Source organism: Acomys minous (genome assembly GCF_964271855.1).
Source record: "Acomys minous genome assembly, chromosome: 10".
In the NCBI taxonomy this organism is placed as follows: domain Eukaryota; kingdom Metazoa; phylum Chordata; class Mammalia; order Rodentia; family Muridae; genus Acomys; species Acomys minous.
In genome coordinates this window covers 110,859,919-110,878,073 of record NC_140491.1, presented here as the reverse complement: position 1 = coordinate 110,878,073, position 18,155 = coordinate 110,859,919, and the positions used below count along the sequence as shown (strand labels likewise).

Genomic DNA, 18,155 nt, shown 5'->3' with positions numbered 1-18,155 from the left:
AGCCTGGTTTCATTCCTCAATCTCTCTCCTCCTGCCCATCTTCTCTCTCTTCATCTGTCCCTCACAGCTGAGGCCCGGACAGCAACACGGACATGTCGCTTTTACATGGGGCTAACCACCAGTGACACTCACTGCCAGATGCCATGAGGCTTTGGAGAAAAGAAACAGACAGCAAGGGGCCTCTATTTAAAGTTTAAGCTCTCTCTCAATTGCCTGGAGTGAACATCTGTATTAAGCCTCAGCCCTATTCCATTCCTTGTCGCAAAAGAAAACTGAGGAAACGTCAGTATAAACATCTCCAGCAAGAGTCTCTCTGTGGGTTTCCATCACTTTGCCGTCTGTATAGAAACAGAGGCGAATCCGGACATGCTGTTTACAAAGTCCCCAAGAAGCAGTGGAGTTGAAGAAAACCTGCTGTTCCTTGGCTGCCTGGGAATTTCACTGGGCAGTAGGGCCAGGCCCTTAACACTCCTCTCTTTCTGGTTCTGCCCCATCTCTTCTAGCCTGGGGCACGAAGAGTGGAGGCGCCACTTTCTCAATGCCCCCCCCCCCCCCCCCCCCCGGTGAAAAAGTAAGGCCTTCCTTAAACCTGGAGACACCGCTCCCCCTCCTTCCTAACCCAGCATCCTGCTGCCTGAGGGCCACAGAGAGGGTGTCCACTGATTTCACTTCTCATTTAGAGGCAGACCTCTGGCTTGCATCAAAATGAAAGCAGAGAGCCCCTGTCCTCTCCTGCCCTTCAGGAAGTCCCTGCCTGGAGCGATACAAAGGTGCACACAGAGCAACTGGCAGCATGCCTGGCAGCCTAGAAGGCTTCAGGAAGTATTTACTGAACGGACAGGAGTGAATGACACCAAGGGACACTCAGAGGCGAACTGGCTGCAGAAGGAACAAGTCCAACAGCACTGAGAAGCACCCAGGCACTGGGAAGCGCTGCCTGGGTTCTAGGCAGCCAGGGCACAGTCCGGAGGGCAGTTGTAGGCTGGGGCGCAGGGAGGTGTTCTGCTGAGCCAGGAGGGTGACAGGAGCTGATACCAGGCCCTCGGAGAAGGAACTCCCATCTTGGGACTTTCCTCAGCAGGATTTCTATGTAGTTATGTCCTAAATAATGGAAGTACCCGGATAGGAACGAAGGGTGGCAAGCGTGCATTCCATCTTCCCTCAGCAAGGTACTGAGTGGAAGAGCCAGTTCTCACCAGCCCTGCACATGGGCATCTCCTTTCCCAGTTGGATACGGAGGCTGATGTCATATTTGACAGGTTGATGCCATCAAACCTTACCTTGTAAGGTACTGAAGTTGGTGGTATGCCCCTCCACTGTTACCCTGGAGACCTGATTCTGCATGGGGTGTTTTTCCCCCCAAGACTGGGGAGACTACACTTTGCTGCAGACAGAGATCTTCTAGCCGGGTGTCTCTAAGGTGCAGGAAGGGGAACAGTTAAAGTTATAACCAGCAGGCTTCCTCCCGGGGAGAGAGTGCTTAAGTGCGACCTGATGTGGTTGTTCTGAAGACAGAGATTTTCACTCTTCATCTTGCTGTCTTAGTGATAACCACATGTCATGGGTTAAATTATGCATCCCTTAAAATCGGAATGCCTAGGCTCTTGCAACCAGGACTTTAGAGTGTGGCAAACACTGAGGTAGGGCCTTTAAAGCAGAACCAAGCATAACTGAGGTAAGAGGAGTAGTTCTTTAATCCAGCACGACTAGTGACCTTTTGAGAAGAGAAAAAGATACCACAGATACTTAAACACAGGAATCCAGCTGGGGGCACAGCCATCTACGCCAAGGAGAGAGGCCCCAGGAGACTCCAAATGGGCCAACACCTTGGTCTTAGACTTGCCGCCTCCAGGCCTGTGGGAACACGCTGCTGCCTGATACTAAGGGAGGGCCTGTGTGAGCCTGGCACTGGGCCAAGTATTTTGGCCCATTTAAACCTTTTAATGACTGTGAGGGGTGGTTGCGGCTTTATCAGAAGAGAAGTGCTCAAGCCCACAGTTTTAGCAAGTGGCAAACACGAGTTCAAATTCAAATACAGGAGCCGTGCGCTTGGCACACCAGCAGCCCACATTTTTTAAAATTAATTTATTTTTTATTGCTCTGCCTGCATATATGCCTCCAGGCCAGAAGAGGGCATTAGATTGAATTCTAGATGGTTGTGAGGCACCATGTGGTTGCTGGGAATTGAACTCAGGACCTCTGGAAGAGCAGTCAGTGCTCTTAACCTCTGAGCCATCTCTCCAGTCCCCGCAGTCCACATTTATTAAGCATGAGCCAAGCTATGAAAAGTACCAGGCTTCCATAAACGCTGGCACTTGAGAATCTTAATCCTTTCCTTATGGAATTATAAATGATGAGGGACAAAGGCCAAAAAATGTTTAAAACTGGATGAGGGAGACTGCAAGAAGTAATGCCAGCACTGAGGTGACACAGCACAATGAGTCTAAGACAAAGGACAATTGAGAGACTCGGTTAAACATCCAGAAGGCAGGGGCAGAGGGGGTGGGTTTGGATTCTTTTTTTTTTTTGGGGGGGGGGGGTTTGGTTTTTTTTTTTTTTTTTTGGTTTTTCGAAACAGGGTTTCTCTGTGTAGCCTTGGCTGTCCTGGACTCACTTTGTAGACCAGGCTGGCCTTGAACTCACAGTGATCCACCTGCCTCTGCCTCCCGAGTGCTGGGATTAAAGGCGTGCGCCACCACGCCCAGCTGTGGGTTTGGATCCTAATCTTTCTATGCAGATGAACTTGAGCACGTTGCATATCTCCTTCATCTCAGTTTCTTCATCTACGCTAGGAAGGAGTCTAAATTGTGACTAAAAACAAAATTTCATCCATGAGTTTGTTGCAGGATTAAATGAGACGCAGCCAAGATCTTAGCGCAGCGCTAACGGGTCTCAATTACCCATATGTCCCAATAAATGCATCAGATGGGAAAAGTTTTTTTTTTCTGAGATGTATTTTACCCATCACTTCCAAAAATAGTCAACAGTACAGTTCAGTTCTCAAGTTTTAAAGGCATTAATGGTGTTAAATTTATGAATATTTTTACTGAACAAATGCAAGATTATTCAGCTTAAGTCAAATATCACCAAAACACAGCCCGTGCAAGATTAAAATGTTTGTCAGTGTGTAAGAACAGTCTGGGTGAGACAGAATGAGCTGCTAAGATAGATGCCTGACAGAAGTCAAAGGGTAGATGAAAACTCAAGCATGTGCATAATAGCATATACATGGATGTTTGCCTGTGTGCTCAGTAATGCCTCCATCCAGCAAGAATAAATCCAGGTTGGACCCAAGACATGGATTGTGTCTCAGCAGTCAGCCCCACAACCTTCCTGATAGAGTAAGTCTTTACTGCAAGTGACTGGTTTTTTGTTTTTGTTTTTTTGTTGTTGTTGTTTTGTTTTTTTTGGTTTTGTTTTGGTTTGGTTTTTGATACAGGGTCTTTCTGTGTAGTCTTGGCTGTCCTGGACTCACTTTGTAGAACAGGCTGGCCTTGAACTCACAGCAATCCACCTGCCCCTGCCTCCCAAGTGCTGGGATTAAAGGCGTGTGCCACCATGCCCGGCTGCAAGTGACTGTTTTATTCACCCCTAAAAATGGAAACCTCTTGTATAATGCTCCCTACCCTATCCCTTGATGGCACAATTCAACATAAATATTTACTGGATCTACAAGTAAAAGTATGTAAGTTCTTATTTATCTTCCCTCACAGAGGAACCATAAGGTACGCAGGGAAAGCTAAGGTCTATTTCCCTAAGAAGATACAGAAGCAACAGCTGAGACGTGTAGTTCCAGAAGTGACAGAGACTCTGCTGAGAGTTTTGATGCACAATGTGTAAATATTGAAATATTTCTTCTGGAAATCTCACTAAAAAGTGATTATAGGGCGCCTAGCCTCCTGCATCCCTGGTGACAGGTTATGCTCCTGACACCAATTAGCAGGGTAAAAAGAAGTGGCTCGGAGCACAGGCTATGGCTGAGCTGGCATGAGATAAGGTGAACACCATGAATGGGGAGCCCCTGTCAAGTTCACACTCAGGCCAGCACCCTCGGGGTACCCCAACATTGCCATTAGCATCTAATGGTCATCTTGAGGTTCAGGTTTCACCATTCCCTGCCTTCACTTTATGGTAGAGTGTGAAGCCATCTGCTCTGGTCCATCCCTAGAGGCTGATGAACTGGTCCAGCCATCTCTAGACACTGATGCTCTTATGTCTCACTAGAGTCTGATGCTCCTAGACAGCTTCACCTTTAGTTGCTGCCCAAGTTTCTCATCTCTTTCTGCCCTCTCCTTGGTCCATCAAGCCACCGAATGAGCCTTTGAGTTGTTGCTTCACCTCTGTGTGGCCTGCATGCTGCTTCTGCATGGAGTAGGGAAGGCACCTCAAATCCTGAGCATCCTTTGGCCCCACAGTAGAGAGGGGCTGCAAACCCTGAAGATCCTAGCTCAGTAGGCTGAAGTCAAATAGGGCGGGAAGTCAGTAAGGCCTCACTGAGCACAAGTCAGAGAAACGGCATGCAGAAGGCAAAGCAGCTGTGGCAGTGAAAGCTAAGGGCAGTGGTTCCTGAGTTAGGAGGACTGGGCTGGGTTGGCATCCTGCTTTAGGGACTTTGTAACTCATGGCTCAAAAACCCTGAAGTCAAATACAAGCTGTGTAACCTTGGAAATCTGCAAACACACACACACACACACACACACACACACACACACACACACACACACACACACACCACACCCAAACTCAGATACAGGAAGAAGGAGCAGACGTATCCGGACAGTTGACCAAAGCTTGTTGTGGTGTCTTGGCATGGGCAGGAGTCCAGACTATGGTCTGTAGCCATGGATAGGAGTTTGGAAAAAATGGTAACCTTTACCTGAATGAGCTCAAGGCTTAAAGTTAGTTTACAGCCAATGATTCTGACTTCTGTAGAGCAAGCCCTAGATGTCTGTGAGCCGAAGAGTCTTTGGGACCTCTGTGCCTGCACCACTTGGCATGTGTCACCTCAGAGACACCCAGAAGCCTTCTGTGCCTGCTTTGTCCTCTGCCCAGAATCGCTTCTGCCACCTCTTCCCCTAACGAACTCTTTTTTGCCCCTCAGTGCCTACATCTGATGATCTTCTGTGTTTCTCAGCCTGCAACTGTCTCTCTTCTTGTTGCCTCTGAACTTTCTGGGTTTTCCACAGCTGTCCTCTGTCTCCTTTTTGTCCTGGAGCATCATGTGACTCTTAGAAGCAGGGTCATCCTCTTACATTTTGGGACAGGCCTTACTGAAACTTTTTTGTTATTGAGGAACCTATTCTTTAAAGTTTAGGTTATTGTAGTAAAATTTATAAAGCTAATATTTAATGACAATTTATGATTAAACTACAACACCCAATGGAAAATATTTCTCCAGGGGATATAATAAGTGTATTGCCCTTATTTCCACATTTAAACTGACTGGGTACTTCTTTTACATCTCCAGACAGACCTCAGACTTAGGGGCTGCACTGTTTACCATGTGTTTGCATTGCACCCTGGGTAGAGCCTGCCGCAGTTAGCCAGCAAATGTGTCTGCCCTGATCTAAGAAATGTTCTATTATCTTTCCTAAGAAAGACGGTAGAGTTTAACTCCTCAAATTCTGCCATCAAAAATTCCTATGTCCCTTCTGTTCTTCTTTGGGGAAATGATATGTGCTTTCAAATGACAATGGCTTGTTACAGTTCGGCTGTATAATGCCTCCAGAGTCTGTGTATTGAAGGTGCTATCCCAGGCTGAGAAGTGATTGTCTAATGAGGGCTCTGACTACAGCAGTGAGCTGATCTATTGACGTCATAGGAGGTGGGGCCCAGTTGGAGGAAGTGGGTTACTGGGGATGCACTTTAAATGGTGTATTTTGTATTCTCTCTCCCTCCCTCCCTCCCTTGGCTTCATGGCTGCTATGTGATGCACATCCTTCTCCACCAGGCCCATCCACCTCTAGCACAGTGTTTCTGTCTTGTGACAGGTCTAAAAGCAATGAACTGGGGGGCATGAGCCAGTAAGTCTTTCCTCCTTTAAGTTGGTTTTCTCAGGAATTTTGTTACATCGGGGAAAACTGGTTAACACAGTGGTTGCAGCAGCAACATAGCTACAGCAGCCCAGGATGGTCACCATAAGAGATGGACCACCAAGCCAGGGGTCAGCTGCTAAACCCCAAGTGCTGCTTATGACAGGCCAAGTTGCTTTGTGCCAGACAGGAATGAATGTCCCTTAGCTTGGCATCGGTCCATTTCCGGTGGCACTGCAGTGTTTCAGAACCAGTGTTTACAGCTCAGAATCAAATCTGCCCTTACCAATGACACTGAAAATTTAGAGAAGTTTATCATCTATTTCTGTTACTTCATTGTAATATGGGATTTTTAGATATCTCCCAGTTTAAATATCCTTAGTGTGCTTATAAAGAACCAATGAGTTAATGCTTGTAACATACTAAAAGCCATCCCCAGCACACAGTAAGGCATCTCTGTGGCTCAGCTTCCTCTCTCTGCCAGTCCTGGAAGCCTGAGACCTCTCCCTCTGCCTTGTCCAGAGGAGCAAGGGTGTGAGTGGGCCAGGATGAATGGCAACAGGTCTGTTTTCCTCTGAATGGTCACGGCTGACCTGCCACCCACTTTGTTGTTTCTTCCCATGTGCTGAGCATCAAAACTGTGGTATCCACTTGTCAAAGCGATCCAGGATTGTATTTTACATTTTATGGCTCCTTTGTAAAGCTTTCTTTTCAGCTGTAGAGCAGGCAGTTTATGACTCCCTTTGATAAGCACTTAACTATTAAAATCCAAACAAAGGGAGGGACCCGTCAGAGAACACCAGGTACTCCCAAACACAGAGTCTCACTTCTTGAGCATTATTCAAATTAGCCCCAGGGCTCATAATTCTGTGCTTTCATTTATTGCTGCAGTAAACTAAATGGTTCTTTATCCAAATGTTATTTCCTGGCTATTAATTCAGTAGTTATTTTGGATTGTGACACTCCTCTTTGATTTAGGGATATGGCACCTTATAAATATTTAAAGGCTGAAGACTGACACTTTGAGAAATTGACTTTGATTTGTTTTGTTAATATCGTATGACTAGAGTAATTATAGGCTTGGAAACCGTGGTCCCATCCTGTGCTCCTCAGGCAGGATGTGGGGCATGTATCTGTAGCACACGGAACTTGCCCATGGAAGGCTGTTCTCCAGGCTTCTGCAAGTGAGGCCACCATACCTATCTCCTCAGGGTGACCTCCACTTTTCAGTCTTCATTATGGAGAACCTGCTCTTGAACCCAGGCAAGTATGGAGGGCTGGAGAGATGGCTCAAAGGTTGGAGAGCACTGCTTGCTCTTCCAAAGGTCCTGAGTTCAATTCCCAGCAACCACATGGTAGTTCACAACCATCTGTAATAAGATCTGGTACCCATACATGCAGAAAAAGTACTGTGCACATAATAAATAAATAAATAAATAAATAAATAAATAAATAAATAAATAAATCTTTAAAAAAAAGAAAAAGAAAAAGAAAGTATGGAAGAAAACTACCCATAATTACTAAAATGCTCAAACACAGTCACTCCTGAAAGTCGAGAGATGTCTTATGCATCTGTGCATGCTAGCCAGGGTTTATAGCAGGGCTTGGGGTGATGTATGGACTTGTATGATTTAACTGCAGATCAATCAACCTATTAGGGAAGAAAGACAAGGTCAATAAGGTTGGGTCTCAGTGAACCAGAGGTCACCCTCCATTTCTCAACCTAATGTTCTTATTTCCTTTCCATTAACATTTCATAATGAAAAAATGCCTATATTCTTTAATTTTTAAGATAATTAAGTGAATTTAGTGCTTTTGAAGCATAGGAGATTTATAATGGCACAGAGGGCCACACTATTAATAACCAGAAGACAGGGTCCCCCAGGAGAGCAGCCGTGATGCCTTCATTTCTGTGTAGGCCCCTTTGGTGACAGTCGGTAAGAAGGCTCAGCCCCCCTGTTTCAACTGAGGAACCGACTTTTCTGCTGAGAACAGGAAGACGAGGTGTCATTTTGGATGGTGCCTTTGTCTTTTAGGAAATAGTTTTCCGGTTGCCTTTGAATTTGAACAAATTGCAACAGACCTTTCATGCTTGGTATTCTCTATTGAAAAAAAAGTGTGAGGGGAGCAGAGCTGTTCTCAAGCCTGCCTGAGGAGAAGCAGTGTGGCGTCTGTTGGTTATTACAGTGGACACATGGGCACAATACACATGGCTGCTGCCAGTCACATGTACTAGAAGCAACTGGATACTAAATCTGGTTTACTTCCGAGTTCCCTAGCTGGCCATGTAAAAGGTAAAAGCTACTAAGCAATAACTGTTGATAATTTATGGGTTAAAACAGTCACTTAACTACACTGTCTTTCTTGTTCCCTCCCAAACCCTATTAAAATAGTAATAGAGAGATTTGGTACAAATTCTCAAAGCCAAATAAATCAGGAAAGAGCTTACTAATGACATTTTAGAACCTAGAGAACAGACGGATACATAGGATTGAACTTAGCAAAGCCAAGAAAGTCAAAACAGCTAGGTATGCAGAGATGGAAAGGCTAGGGTTATCTCATAGACTCCTCCCTACCAACAGTTCCAGAGTCGGCTCTGAGTGGCATCAAAGGTGAGAATGAACCGGGCTGCCGGGAACCCGAAGTCTAGGAGGCAGTTGGATCCAGGACCCCTGACCCACTCCCTGGAGGCTGGTGGCTAGCCTCTAAATACGGCAGAGCTGGGGGATTTTGCATCAGGGCATCAGTGTAGTGGAGGGCAGGCTGAAGATGGTGCTGAACAAACAGCTCCACACCGACGCTCCCCAGACCCCACTACAGGCTCCCAATCAGACTCCAGAAGATTCTCCAGGGAACAGAAGAACCTAAAGAGCAAAGACACAGGAGGCTGACCTTCCGTAGATTCCCTGAAAAGACAGGCCAGCCAGCTCTTCTGCACGATAACCACCAAGCTGTAATAGAAGCTTCCAAACAAGACTGGGAAACCAAAGATTACCAGACACTCAAGGAAAACCTCTAAGATTTCTAAAGCCCCTGGTATCTCATACTCCCTTGTTGGAGGATGGCTAATTGAAAAGGCACTAAGCCATCTAGGGATGCAGGAAGTGTGGTTGGTGTACAACCCATGCCTTCAAGGAGGAAGACACCTACTTATATGATACCACAGCGTGTTGGTCAAACAAACCAGTTACATGAAGACAAACACTGCATGGCTCCATGTGTATGAGGTAGTTAAGACAACCAAACTTGGACACAGAAAATATAATAATGGTTGCTAAAAGCTAGAAGAACGGGTTATTATGTGGTGCTCAGTGTGATTGCGTAAGATAAAAACATTCTAGGGGTTCGATATACAATAATAATACCACCTACTCAAGTTTTTGAGTAAATTAACAAATGTGTTTCTGTCACCATAAGAACAAAGATCAAAGCAAAGGTGATAAAAAAAAAATAGGAAAGGAGAAGAAATGTCAAATGGGACTGTCACAAACATCTTCAGAGAAGTGAGGGGATAGCCTGGCTGCTTCTCTGTTGCTGTGATAAAACCCTGACCAAAACGAGCTTGGGGAGAAGAGGGTTTACTTGACGTCACAGGCTCAAGTCCCTCATCTAGGGAAGTCAGAGCAGGAAGTCAAAGCCAGAACCTGGGGGAGCCATCTCTTAATCAAGTCATAGATTGCCCAAAGCAGCTAATGTTTTTAAAGGACATTTAATGTTTTCGTCAGTAAAGTTCTCTCTCAGTTTATTGTCAAGAAGCTTGAATTAGTGGCTCATGGACAACAAAGCACACAGTAAGCATCAACTGTTAGCCTGACGTGCGGCACATACACACTAGTGCCAGCACTTAGGAGGTGGAGGCAGAAGGACCAAGAGTTCAAGGCCAGCCTCTGTTCCATGTGAGGTCAGTGTGGGCTGAAGAACTTCTAACTACTACTGTAAGATTTAAAATGGCATCAAGGCACTGACAGGTGGTCATAGTAAACTGTGTGAATTAACTACGAATATGTTGCGGGTGGGAATCATGGTGTAACTGTTGGATATTACCTAACAAAACAAGGAGTGTATGCATGTATGTACATGTGCGTGCATGCCTTCATGCATGCATGTATGTATGAAATGGGCTAGCATTTGAGGCAGCAGAGCAGCACACTACTACTGTCAGAGGTGGAGTGAGTCAGACTGATCTTTATCTTCAATGGTGGGAGCTTAGGAGATAATGCTTAAAACAAAATCATTGTAAGAAGTAACAAAATTGCAACAACCTTATTCTGTTAAATGTAAAAACAAATCTAGGTGTTGAAACTGGTTGCTTTCAAGTGAGAAGAACTTTTTTTTTTTTTTGCCAGAGGACTATGACTGTGTGTACGTGTTTGTGATCGCATGGTGGGGCTGCTTGGCTGTCAACACTGATGTGCTTTCTCCTGCAGAGATCCACATGCATTCATGCTTATTGCTGCCCTATGAGCAACAGCCAGGACATGGAGTCAACCTACGTGCCTGTCGGCAGAATAACAGATAAATCAAATGGGGTTTGTGTAGACAAGGATAAAAGATGGCAGGGCGTGGTGGCGCAGGCCTTTAATCCCAGCACTCGGGAGGCAGAGGCAGGTGGATCTCTGTGAGTTCGAGGCCAGCCTGGTCTACAAAGTGAGTCCAGGACAGCCAAGGCTATACAGAGAGACCCTGTCTCGGAAAACAAAACAAAAAACAAAACAAAACAAAAAACAAAAAACAAAAAAAAAGATAAAAGATTACATGGAGGGATTTTTTTTTCCAGTCATAAATAAGACAGAAGCTGGACTCAGCCATGGCTTCGTGGATAAGTGGGGGCCTGAGCTCAGACGTCCAGCCCCACAGAAAAGCTGCACAGCTCTGTAACTGTAGCGCTGTGACAGGCACAGACAGGGGGTAGGGTGCTCATGGAGCTCCTCACCCAGTTTTATTGAGTATTAGGCCCTCTCTCAAAAGAGTAAGATGGAGAGGACAGGGAAGGACACAATGTCAACCTCTGGGGGCTACTTGTGTGTGTGTGTGCACACACACACACACACACACACACAAATACCACAGAAGAGGAATAAAATTGTTTCACTGAAAGCAAATAAATCAGCAGGCATAAATAATAAATAAATAAAATGGATTGAATGGGCTGATAATCATCATGCTAAACAAAATAAGTTAGACTCGGGCAGACAAATATTGTGTGGTTTTGCTCATATGTGGGGTGCAGATTTACAAGTGTGTGTGTGTGTGTGTGTGTGTGTGTGTAACACTAAAGTGGAAGTGGGGCTACTAGTGGAGGAGAACAGGTCTAATAGGGAGACAAGAGAAGACAGTGGGTAACGGGAGAGGAGTTGACTTTGAGCAAAATACTTGACATGAAAGTGTGGCATTCGTAACAAAACCCATTGTTTTTGTACATTTATTAGAAAAAAGCTAATATGAATTCATTCTAACTTTGATAAAAAGGTTTTAAAGTAGATAAATAAGCAAAATGCTTTGATAGGAACACACGCGCGCGCGCATACACACACACACACACACACACACACACACACACACACACACACACACAGAAGGTGCCTTACACCCTGTTTGAATTTCACAGACCTTACCATTTTAGTTCTGGTATCTAGTATCTGCAAACCTATTGCTATATTTAGAAGGCTTGGTAAAGCTGGAGGGAGCTATTTCTTAACGGAAGTAAAGTCTTCAACATGAAGGCTTAATTGTCCCGACACATAGATTTGCTCATTGTTCACCCATTAGTGTGGGGAGTAACCAGTGTGTGTATTTTAGCACAGGCATGTAAACTTTTGCAGAGAAGCACAGGCTTGGAGCAGCAGGATTGATTGTGTGGTTTCTGGAACGCCTGGAGTGACCAGAGCTGGATTTAATTGCTTAGCCAAAGTAGTTCCAGGGCATAAATTACTCTCAGGGTAATTTACACCCAGGGAATAGACTAGGACCACAAATGCACAATGGTCGCTGGTAACTTCAAAGCCATAAAATAACCCCCCCCACACAAGCAGAGTGGCCCAACTGACGTGGTAAACCCAGCAAATCGGCACAAAAATTATTTCCAGAGATTTGGCTTCCCTCTCTTTTAAGTTTGTGCAGGATGACTGGCTGACGGACACCTAACACTGGTGTTTGGGGACCCTGAATATGTATGCCCAGCTCTAGAATTGTACTATATATTTGCTGAACAGTATAGTAAAATTTGCCTTGTAACTGAAGCCACGCTAACCCTCCAGGCAGCTCTATTTTATCAGTGCAGCGTATTTTGCACCAGAGATGAGCTGTTTGCCCTCTTCTGCCCTTCTGAATGTAGCGAATGCGCCTGTACCGTGGAGGATTTTTGCAAGGAACAGGATACAAGAATGGAAGAAGCAAGGAAGAATGATGCATTCCCGCCTCCTAGTCTGCATAGCAGCAAATAAAATTCATAGCTGCTGGCCACCCAGATGTTTCTGCATGTAGCAATACGCACCAGAGTATATATTGTATGGCCACAGTCCCAGTAAACTAGACAGTTGTATATTCTGAATTCTGTAGCGAGATCCAGTGTGTATATTTTACCTTCTAATTAGCTTTCCTTCTCCTCCCTCCCTGCTCCATTTTCTTGGGCATTTGCTGCTGAGAAACAAAAGGCACTTATAGCATAGAGATTAGCAGTATCAGAGTGTAAGTGCAGGTCAGGCCTGATTTATGTGGGCCACTGATAAGCAGAAAAGAGCAGGACGCAGGGTTAGGTAAAGCTAGTGAGCTTGGCTTGGCTTACGGCTTTTGGTTTTGTAGGCAGCCAACATCCCCCTGGTGTCAGAACTGGCCATTGATGACATCCATTTTGATGACTTCTCCCTTGACGTTGACGCCATGATCACAGCTGCTCTCCGGATGTTCATGGAGCTGGGAATGGTACAGAAGTTTAAAATCGACTATGAGGTAAGATGTTCTTCTGTGTTGGAGGAGCTAAGGAGCACACCTGGCAACGTGTCTTAGCCACTGTGATGGAAAGGCTTTCCAAAGACACAACGCAGCCGACGAGCCCTGCCTTTGGAGCCATTGAAATGCCCTGAGAATCTGCCTGGGTGTTAGTGGAAGTTTAGGGTTCTGCTTTGTGTTGTTAAAATGTCTTTATTAGATTTGTCTTAGTTTATGTGTAGGATTGTTTTTGCCTGCGTGTATGTGTGTGTGTGTGTGTGTGTGCACCACACACATGCCTGCTGCCCAGGGAGGTCAGAATTGGGTACCAGAAACCCTCCAACTAGACCTACAGATGGTTGTGAACCAGACCTAGATCTGCCACAAGAGCTTAACCCCGAGCTGCCTGTCCAGCCTTCCGTGGAAGGTTTTGATCATCTTCTGGCAACACGTTAGCAGTGGTCCTCTGAGGACACAAACCACTCCCTAACACACACCCTCCCCTTTCCATTTCAGACCCTATGCAGGTGGCTTCTGACCGTGAGGAAAAACTACCGGATGGTTCTCTACCACAACTGGAGACACGCCTTCAACGTGTGCCAACTGATGTTTGCCATGCTAACTGTGAGTGTGTTTGTCGGTGGTGGAAGGTCGGCTCTCGTTCATGTGGGCCCCCTGTCCTCTCCTACAGAGTTCTATTGCGCTGAAACTTTGCCCTGTGGTTATTTCATGGCAACTCACACGTGTCCTTTTTATGATGGTAGATGTTTGACAGTTTCTGAGTCTTAAAGCTACAAAGCCATTGACACCTTAAAGTGGGGAGATAGCCCTGGGATTAAGACTGGGGCCTCTTTTCAGGGTTCTCTTTAGCTAAGCTGGTTCTTACTCCCTCCCCCTAATACTTGGATTTTCAGCATAATTCCTCTGTGGCGGAAATGCAAATGAACAACGGGGCAGAGAAATGCCTGGGTAAAGATTGGGTTGCTGCTAAAACCCAACAGGGTCTGTGAACATCACCCATGGGAAGAGGGAATTCTGAAAGAACATTTGCTTGGGGAAATGCCTGGGTTGGGGCGGGGGCAGGGGGAAAGGGGGACTCAGGAGAAGGAAGGCTAGGAGAGTAATTGTAAAGAATGGCAGCACAGCAGGCCAGAAACAAGCCTTGAGATTGGCCCCTGAAAGGAAGTGTTGATGGCAAGGACCAAAACAAAACCCTCTGCTTGTTCGCATGTGCTAGCAAGAAACGCTGGTCTGGTTTCTGCTTCCGCTGTTAAATGACCAAGAAGAATGTATTCTGTCTTAAATAGGTTAGGTTTTCTGCTGCTTTGTAACATAGATGTGAATAGATATGTACACACATGTGGGCATATATAGACATATTTGCTATGCAAACAACAGATGGTGGGTTCTGGATTCTTGGAACATAAATACAAGCATCCCTTGTCTTTGTATCCATCTTACAATTTAGATAAACCTGGGCCTTGTGGGCGAAAATGCTTTTTCTTTTGGTCCAAATGAACAAAGTCTATTTTACCTCTTCATGAAAATCTTCGCCATGTGCTCGGCCCCTTACTCTTCCGCCCAACCTCTAAGGCACTTAGCTAATGGCCCTTCTCTACAAAGTTCCGCCTTTTCTCCCAAAACATCAATAATTGCTTCCCCTCCCCCATAATGCCAACATAGGACAGCTGTGTTTCTCCTGCATGCCTTAAGTTCCCAATCCCTCACTTCCTGCTAAGCCCCCTGAGGACAGAGACAATTCCTTATTCCTTCAACAACATCCACCTAGTGTCCCCAGCCTCCGTGGCCCAGCACACCTGTTTTCCGGCATGAGCTCGGTCACTCTCAACAGTGTATGTTGGACTGGCTTAAACCCAAGTGTGTGTAATAGGGTGAAACTAGAAGGTTTTTACCTTTCTGGAACTTGTGTGGGTCAATCTCTGCTTAAGGATAATGCAGACTGACCTGGAAAGCCAGACTGGTCCTTCCTTCTACCGCGAACACCATCAGAGCCTAGATGTTACTTATAGATGGAAAATGCTTTGACCCATGAGGCTTACTTGCTCAGTGGACAACATTGGTTGGAAACAAAAACACCTTCATCTTGCTCAACTTTACTAGAGCTCAGGAGACAAGAAACAGTTTCTATGTGCGGAGGTCACGAGTCTGCCTCACAGAAGGCAATGACTTGTTAACTAGTTGTCTTGAGAAACCTGTGGATTCATGGAATTGTCAAAATAAATAATAAAAATACTGCTCAGAGAAAGGAAATAGATATGTTCATGACTGTGCCTTATAGATAGAAAGGGTAGAGGTGGTCTTCTGTAACAAGCCGCTAGGAAAGCAGGCATCTGGCAACAATCATGGGGTCATGGTGCACCCACAGGTAGAAAGAGGAACAAATACCCAGTTTTCATCAGCGAACATTTTTGTAGTACCAGCAATCTGGACACTTCTTAAGAAGTGGGGGAAAGTTGAGCTTTCCAGCTATACCCCACCCCCACCCCGATGATTGAGGGCATTATCCTGTCAGAGTATTTTAAGGGTGCCATTACTCTTGTGTTTGCTCAGCAACTTGAGTGTCACTGCTAGAAAAAGTCTGGGTTTTGTTTTTGTATTCATGCCGCTGCAAAAATAGAAGAGTGCACTGTTGCCATTCTCTGAGGGAGATGGGCAGGAGGCCGCAAAAGGCAGAAAGCAGCCTTTGGAGAGAAGATGTCAGCGGCTATTAGTTTAGTCCTCTGTACACAGAACTCCGCGGCTGCATCTGGAAGAGTCATTACTCTCCGCTCACAGCGTTTTGCTGAACTTGGTGCAGGATCACAATGGGCTGAGACGCCAACTTTTGTTTTTCTCTCACACAAGCGTCTTCTCTAGCTTGATCATGGAAAAAATTGGTTAAGCAGGAATTTTTTTTTTAATCAAGGCAGTAATTCTGGAGATAGCTAAGACTGCTTGAAGTATGTAGATAAAGTTCATGTGATTCGGTCATCAAAGCTTGCTTCCGACATATGATCTCAGCCTATGGCAGAGGACACCACCTCTGAAGACCACTGGGGTCCTTCTCTGTTTTGAGATTCTGTATCCATTCAAGGAACCACATATTCTATTTCTGTTTGACAAGTTAGAAACCAAACCAAATTTTCTATTAATCTCGATTTTTCTTTTTGAGACGGAGTCTCATGTAGTCCAGGCTGGCCTTAAACTAGCAATGTGGATGAAAATGTCCTTGAACTTCTGTTTAAAGTCAGAATGTTGTGATTATTTTTTTAAGACTTTCAAGCATACATACAATGTATTTTTATTATATTCACTTCTCACTTCCCCTCCTAACTCCTATCAGATATACTACCTACCTCCTCGCCTTCCCAATTTGGCATCATTTTTTTAAATTTGATTTTTAAGTTTTTGAAACTTTCATATATAAACACAGTATTTACATAATTTCCGCTCCTTTTGTCCACCCTCCAACACTTCCCTTGCCCCCCCACTCCCTCTCAAATTCACGACCTTCTCTTCTTTAATTGCATAATTTTAATTATGTAATTAATTATAATTATACAGACAGCTTTCTGAGTCCATTTGATGTTGTTTGTATGTGCATATGTTTAGGGCTGACCGCTTGGGAGTAGATAACCTGTAAGGGAGCTCATCCCTAGAGAAGACTGGTGTTCTCTCTCTCTCTCTCTCTCTCTCTCTCTCTCTCTCTCTCTCTCTCTCTCTCTCTCTCTCTCTCATAAGCCATTATGGTTGTAGCTCTTCATCTAGAAGGAGGGCCTTGTGACCTTTCTCTCATCCATATTAGCACGTCAACTGGTGTTGTCACTATGTAGCCACATTGTTGCGATTTCATGGCTGCAGCCTCCCTGTCATATACAGAAGGCACAATCTCAGAGCAGACGTCTTGATGCTATGGCCCTTACAATCTTCCTCCTCCCTCCCCCAAGATGCTCTCTGAGCCTTGAGTGGAGGAGCTGTGCTGTAAATGTATTCACTGGTTGGGCACCCCCAAGCCTGTGCTGTAGGTGATGTATTCACTGTGGTTGGGCACCCCCAAGCCTGTGCTGTAGATGTATTCACTGTGGTGGGCACCCCCAAGCCTGTGCTGGAGATGTATTCACTGTGGTTGGTTTCCAGCCTTTTGCCAGTTGTGGAGTCTTGTAATCTGCAAAAGACTTCTTTGATGGAGAGTGAGAGCTATGGCCGTAAGTATAAGGAGACAGATTTAGAATACAGTTAGGACTGTACTGGCTTGGGAAAGTAGCCATACTGGGTTCCCCTCGAGGGTCCATGGCCTGGCTAGCCATAAGTAGATGGCTAGGTTTGCAGTAGCAAGCATGAGTTCCCTCCTCTTAAGCGGGACTCAGGTTCAAGTAGGCAGCTGTTGATTATCTCCAAAATATCAGTGCCATCGTTGCACTCTGGTCATTGGGAGGTTCACCAGGTGGGCAGGACTGTGAATTGTTTTTATGCTTTGCAACTTGCGCAGCACTTTCAGATGCTAGGCACCACGAGAGCTAGTTTTCAGGGCAGCAGCTTCCAGGCCAGCTGTAGCTCCACTTCTCCAAGTACTGTCTCTGAAGTATGTGTGGTCTCCAGTCACGGGTCTTACCACAAGTTCTGAGACAACCAACAGCTACAGCAATAGGCTGTCTTATTCTGGGAGTTTCTTTGACTCCTCTGACCAACAACTCCAGAGGAAAGCTCCCAGGCTTTCCTGAGGGAACTTTATCACTGCAACTAACATAACTTCATTTAAATGGACAAACACACACACACACACACACACACACACACACACACATACACACACACATACACACACATACACACATACACACATACGCACATATACACACACACATACACACATACACACACATACACACATACACACACACATACACACATACGCACATATACACATACACACATACACATAAACACATACGCACATATGCACATACACACACACACATACACATAAACACATACACACATAACACACACACGTTTGCATGCACATGTATGATATTTCAAATAAACATTAAACATTTCCTTATCACTTTTTCCAAACATCCTTAATGTTATTTATCCCTTCTCCTCTGTGTTCTCTCCCTCCCCTCTTCCCAGTTAAACCCCTCAGTTCCCCCATTTCTATCTACACAGCATCTGTGTTTCACCATCCCTTCTCCA

At 45.2% G+C, this 18,155-nt stretch overlaps 1 protein-coding gene across 2 annotated transcripts in view; it reads left to right on the top strand.

Moving 5' to 3' along the window:
* Positions 1-18,155, top strand: part of PDE11A (phosphodiesterase 11A) — a gene marked incomplete at its 3' end in the record, with an annotated part of 371,638 nt that overhangs the window by 263,532 nt on the left and 89,951 nt on the right. For both annotated transcript variants that reach the window (XM_084800165.1, XM_084800166.1), the window contains exons 11-12: positions 12,834-12,980; positions 13,476-13,583. In XM_084800165.1, coding sequence (XP_084656291.1) covers positions 12,834-12,980; positions 13,476-13,583 — 255 coding nt within the window. The remainder of the gene's footprint in view (positions 1-12,833; positions 12,981-13,475; positions 13,584-18,155) is intronic.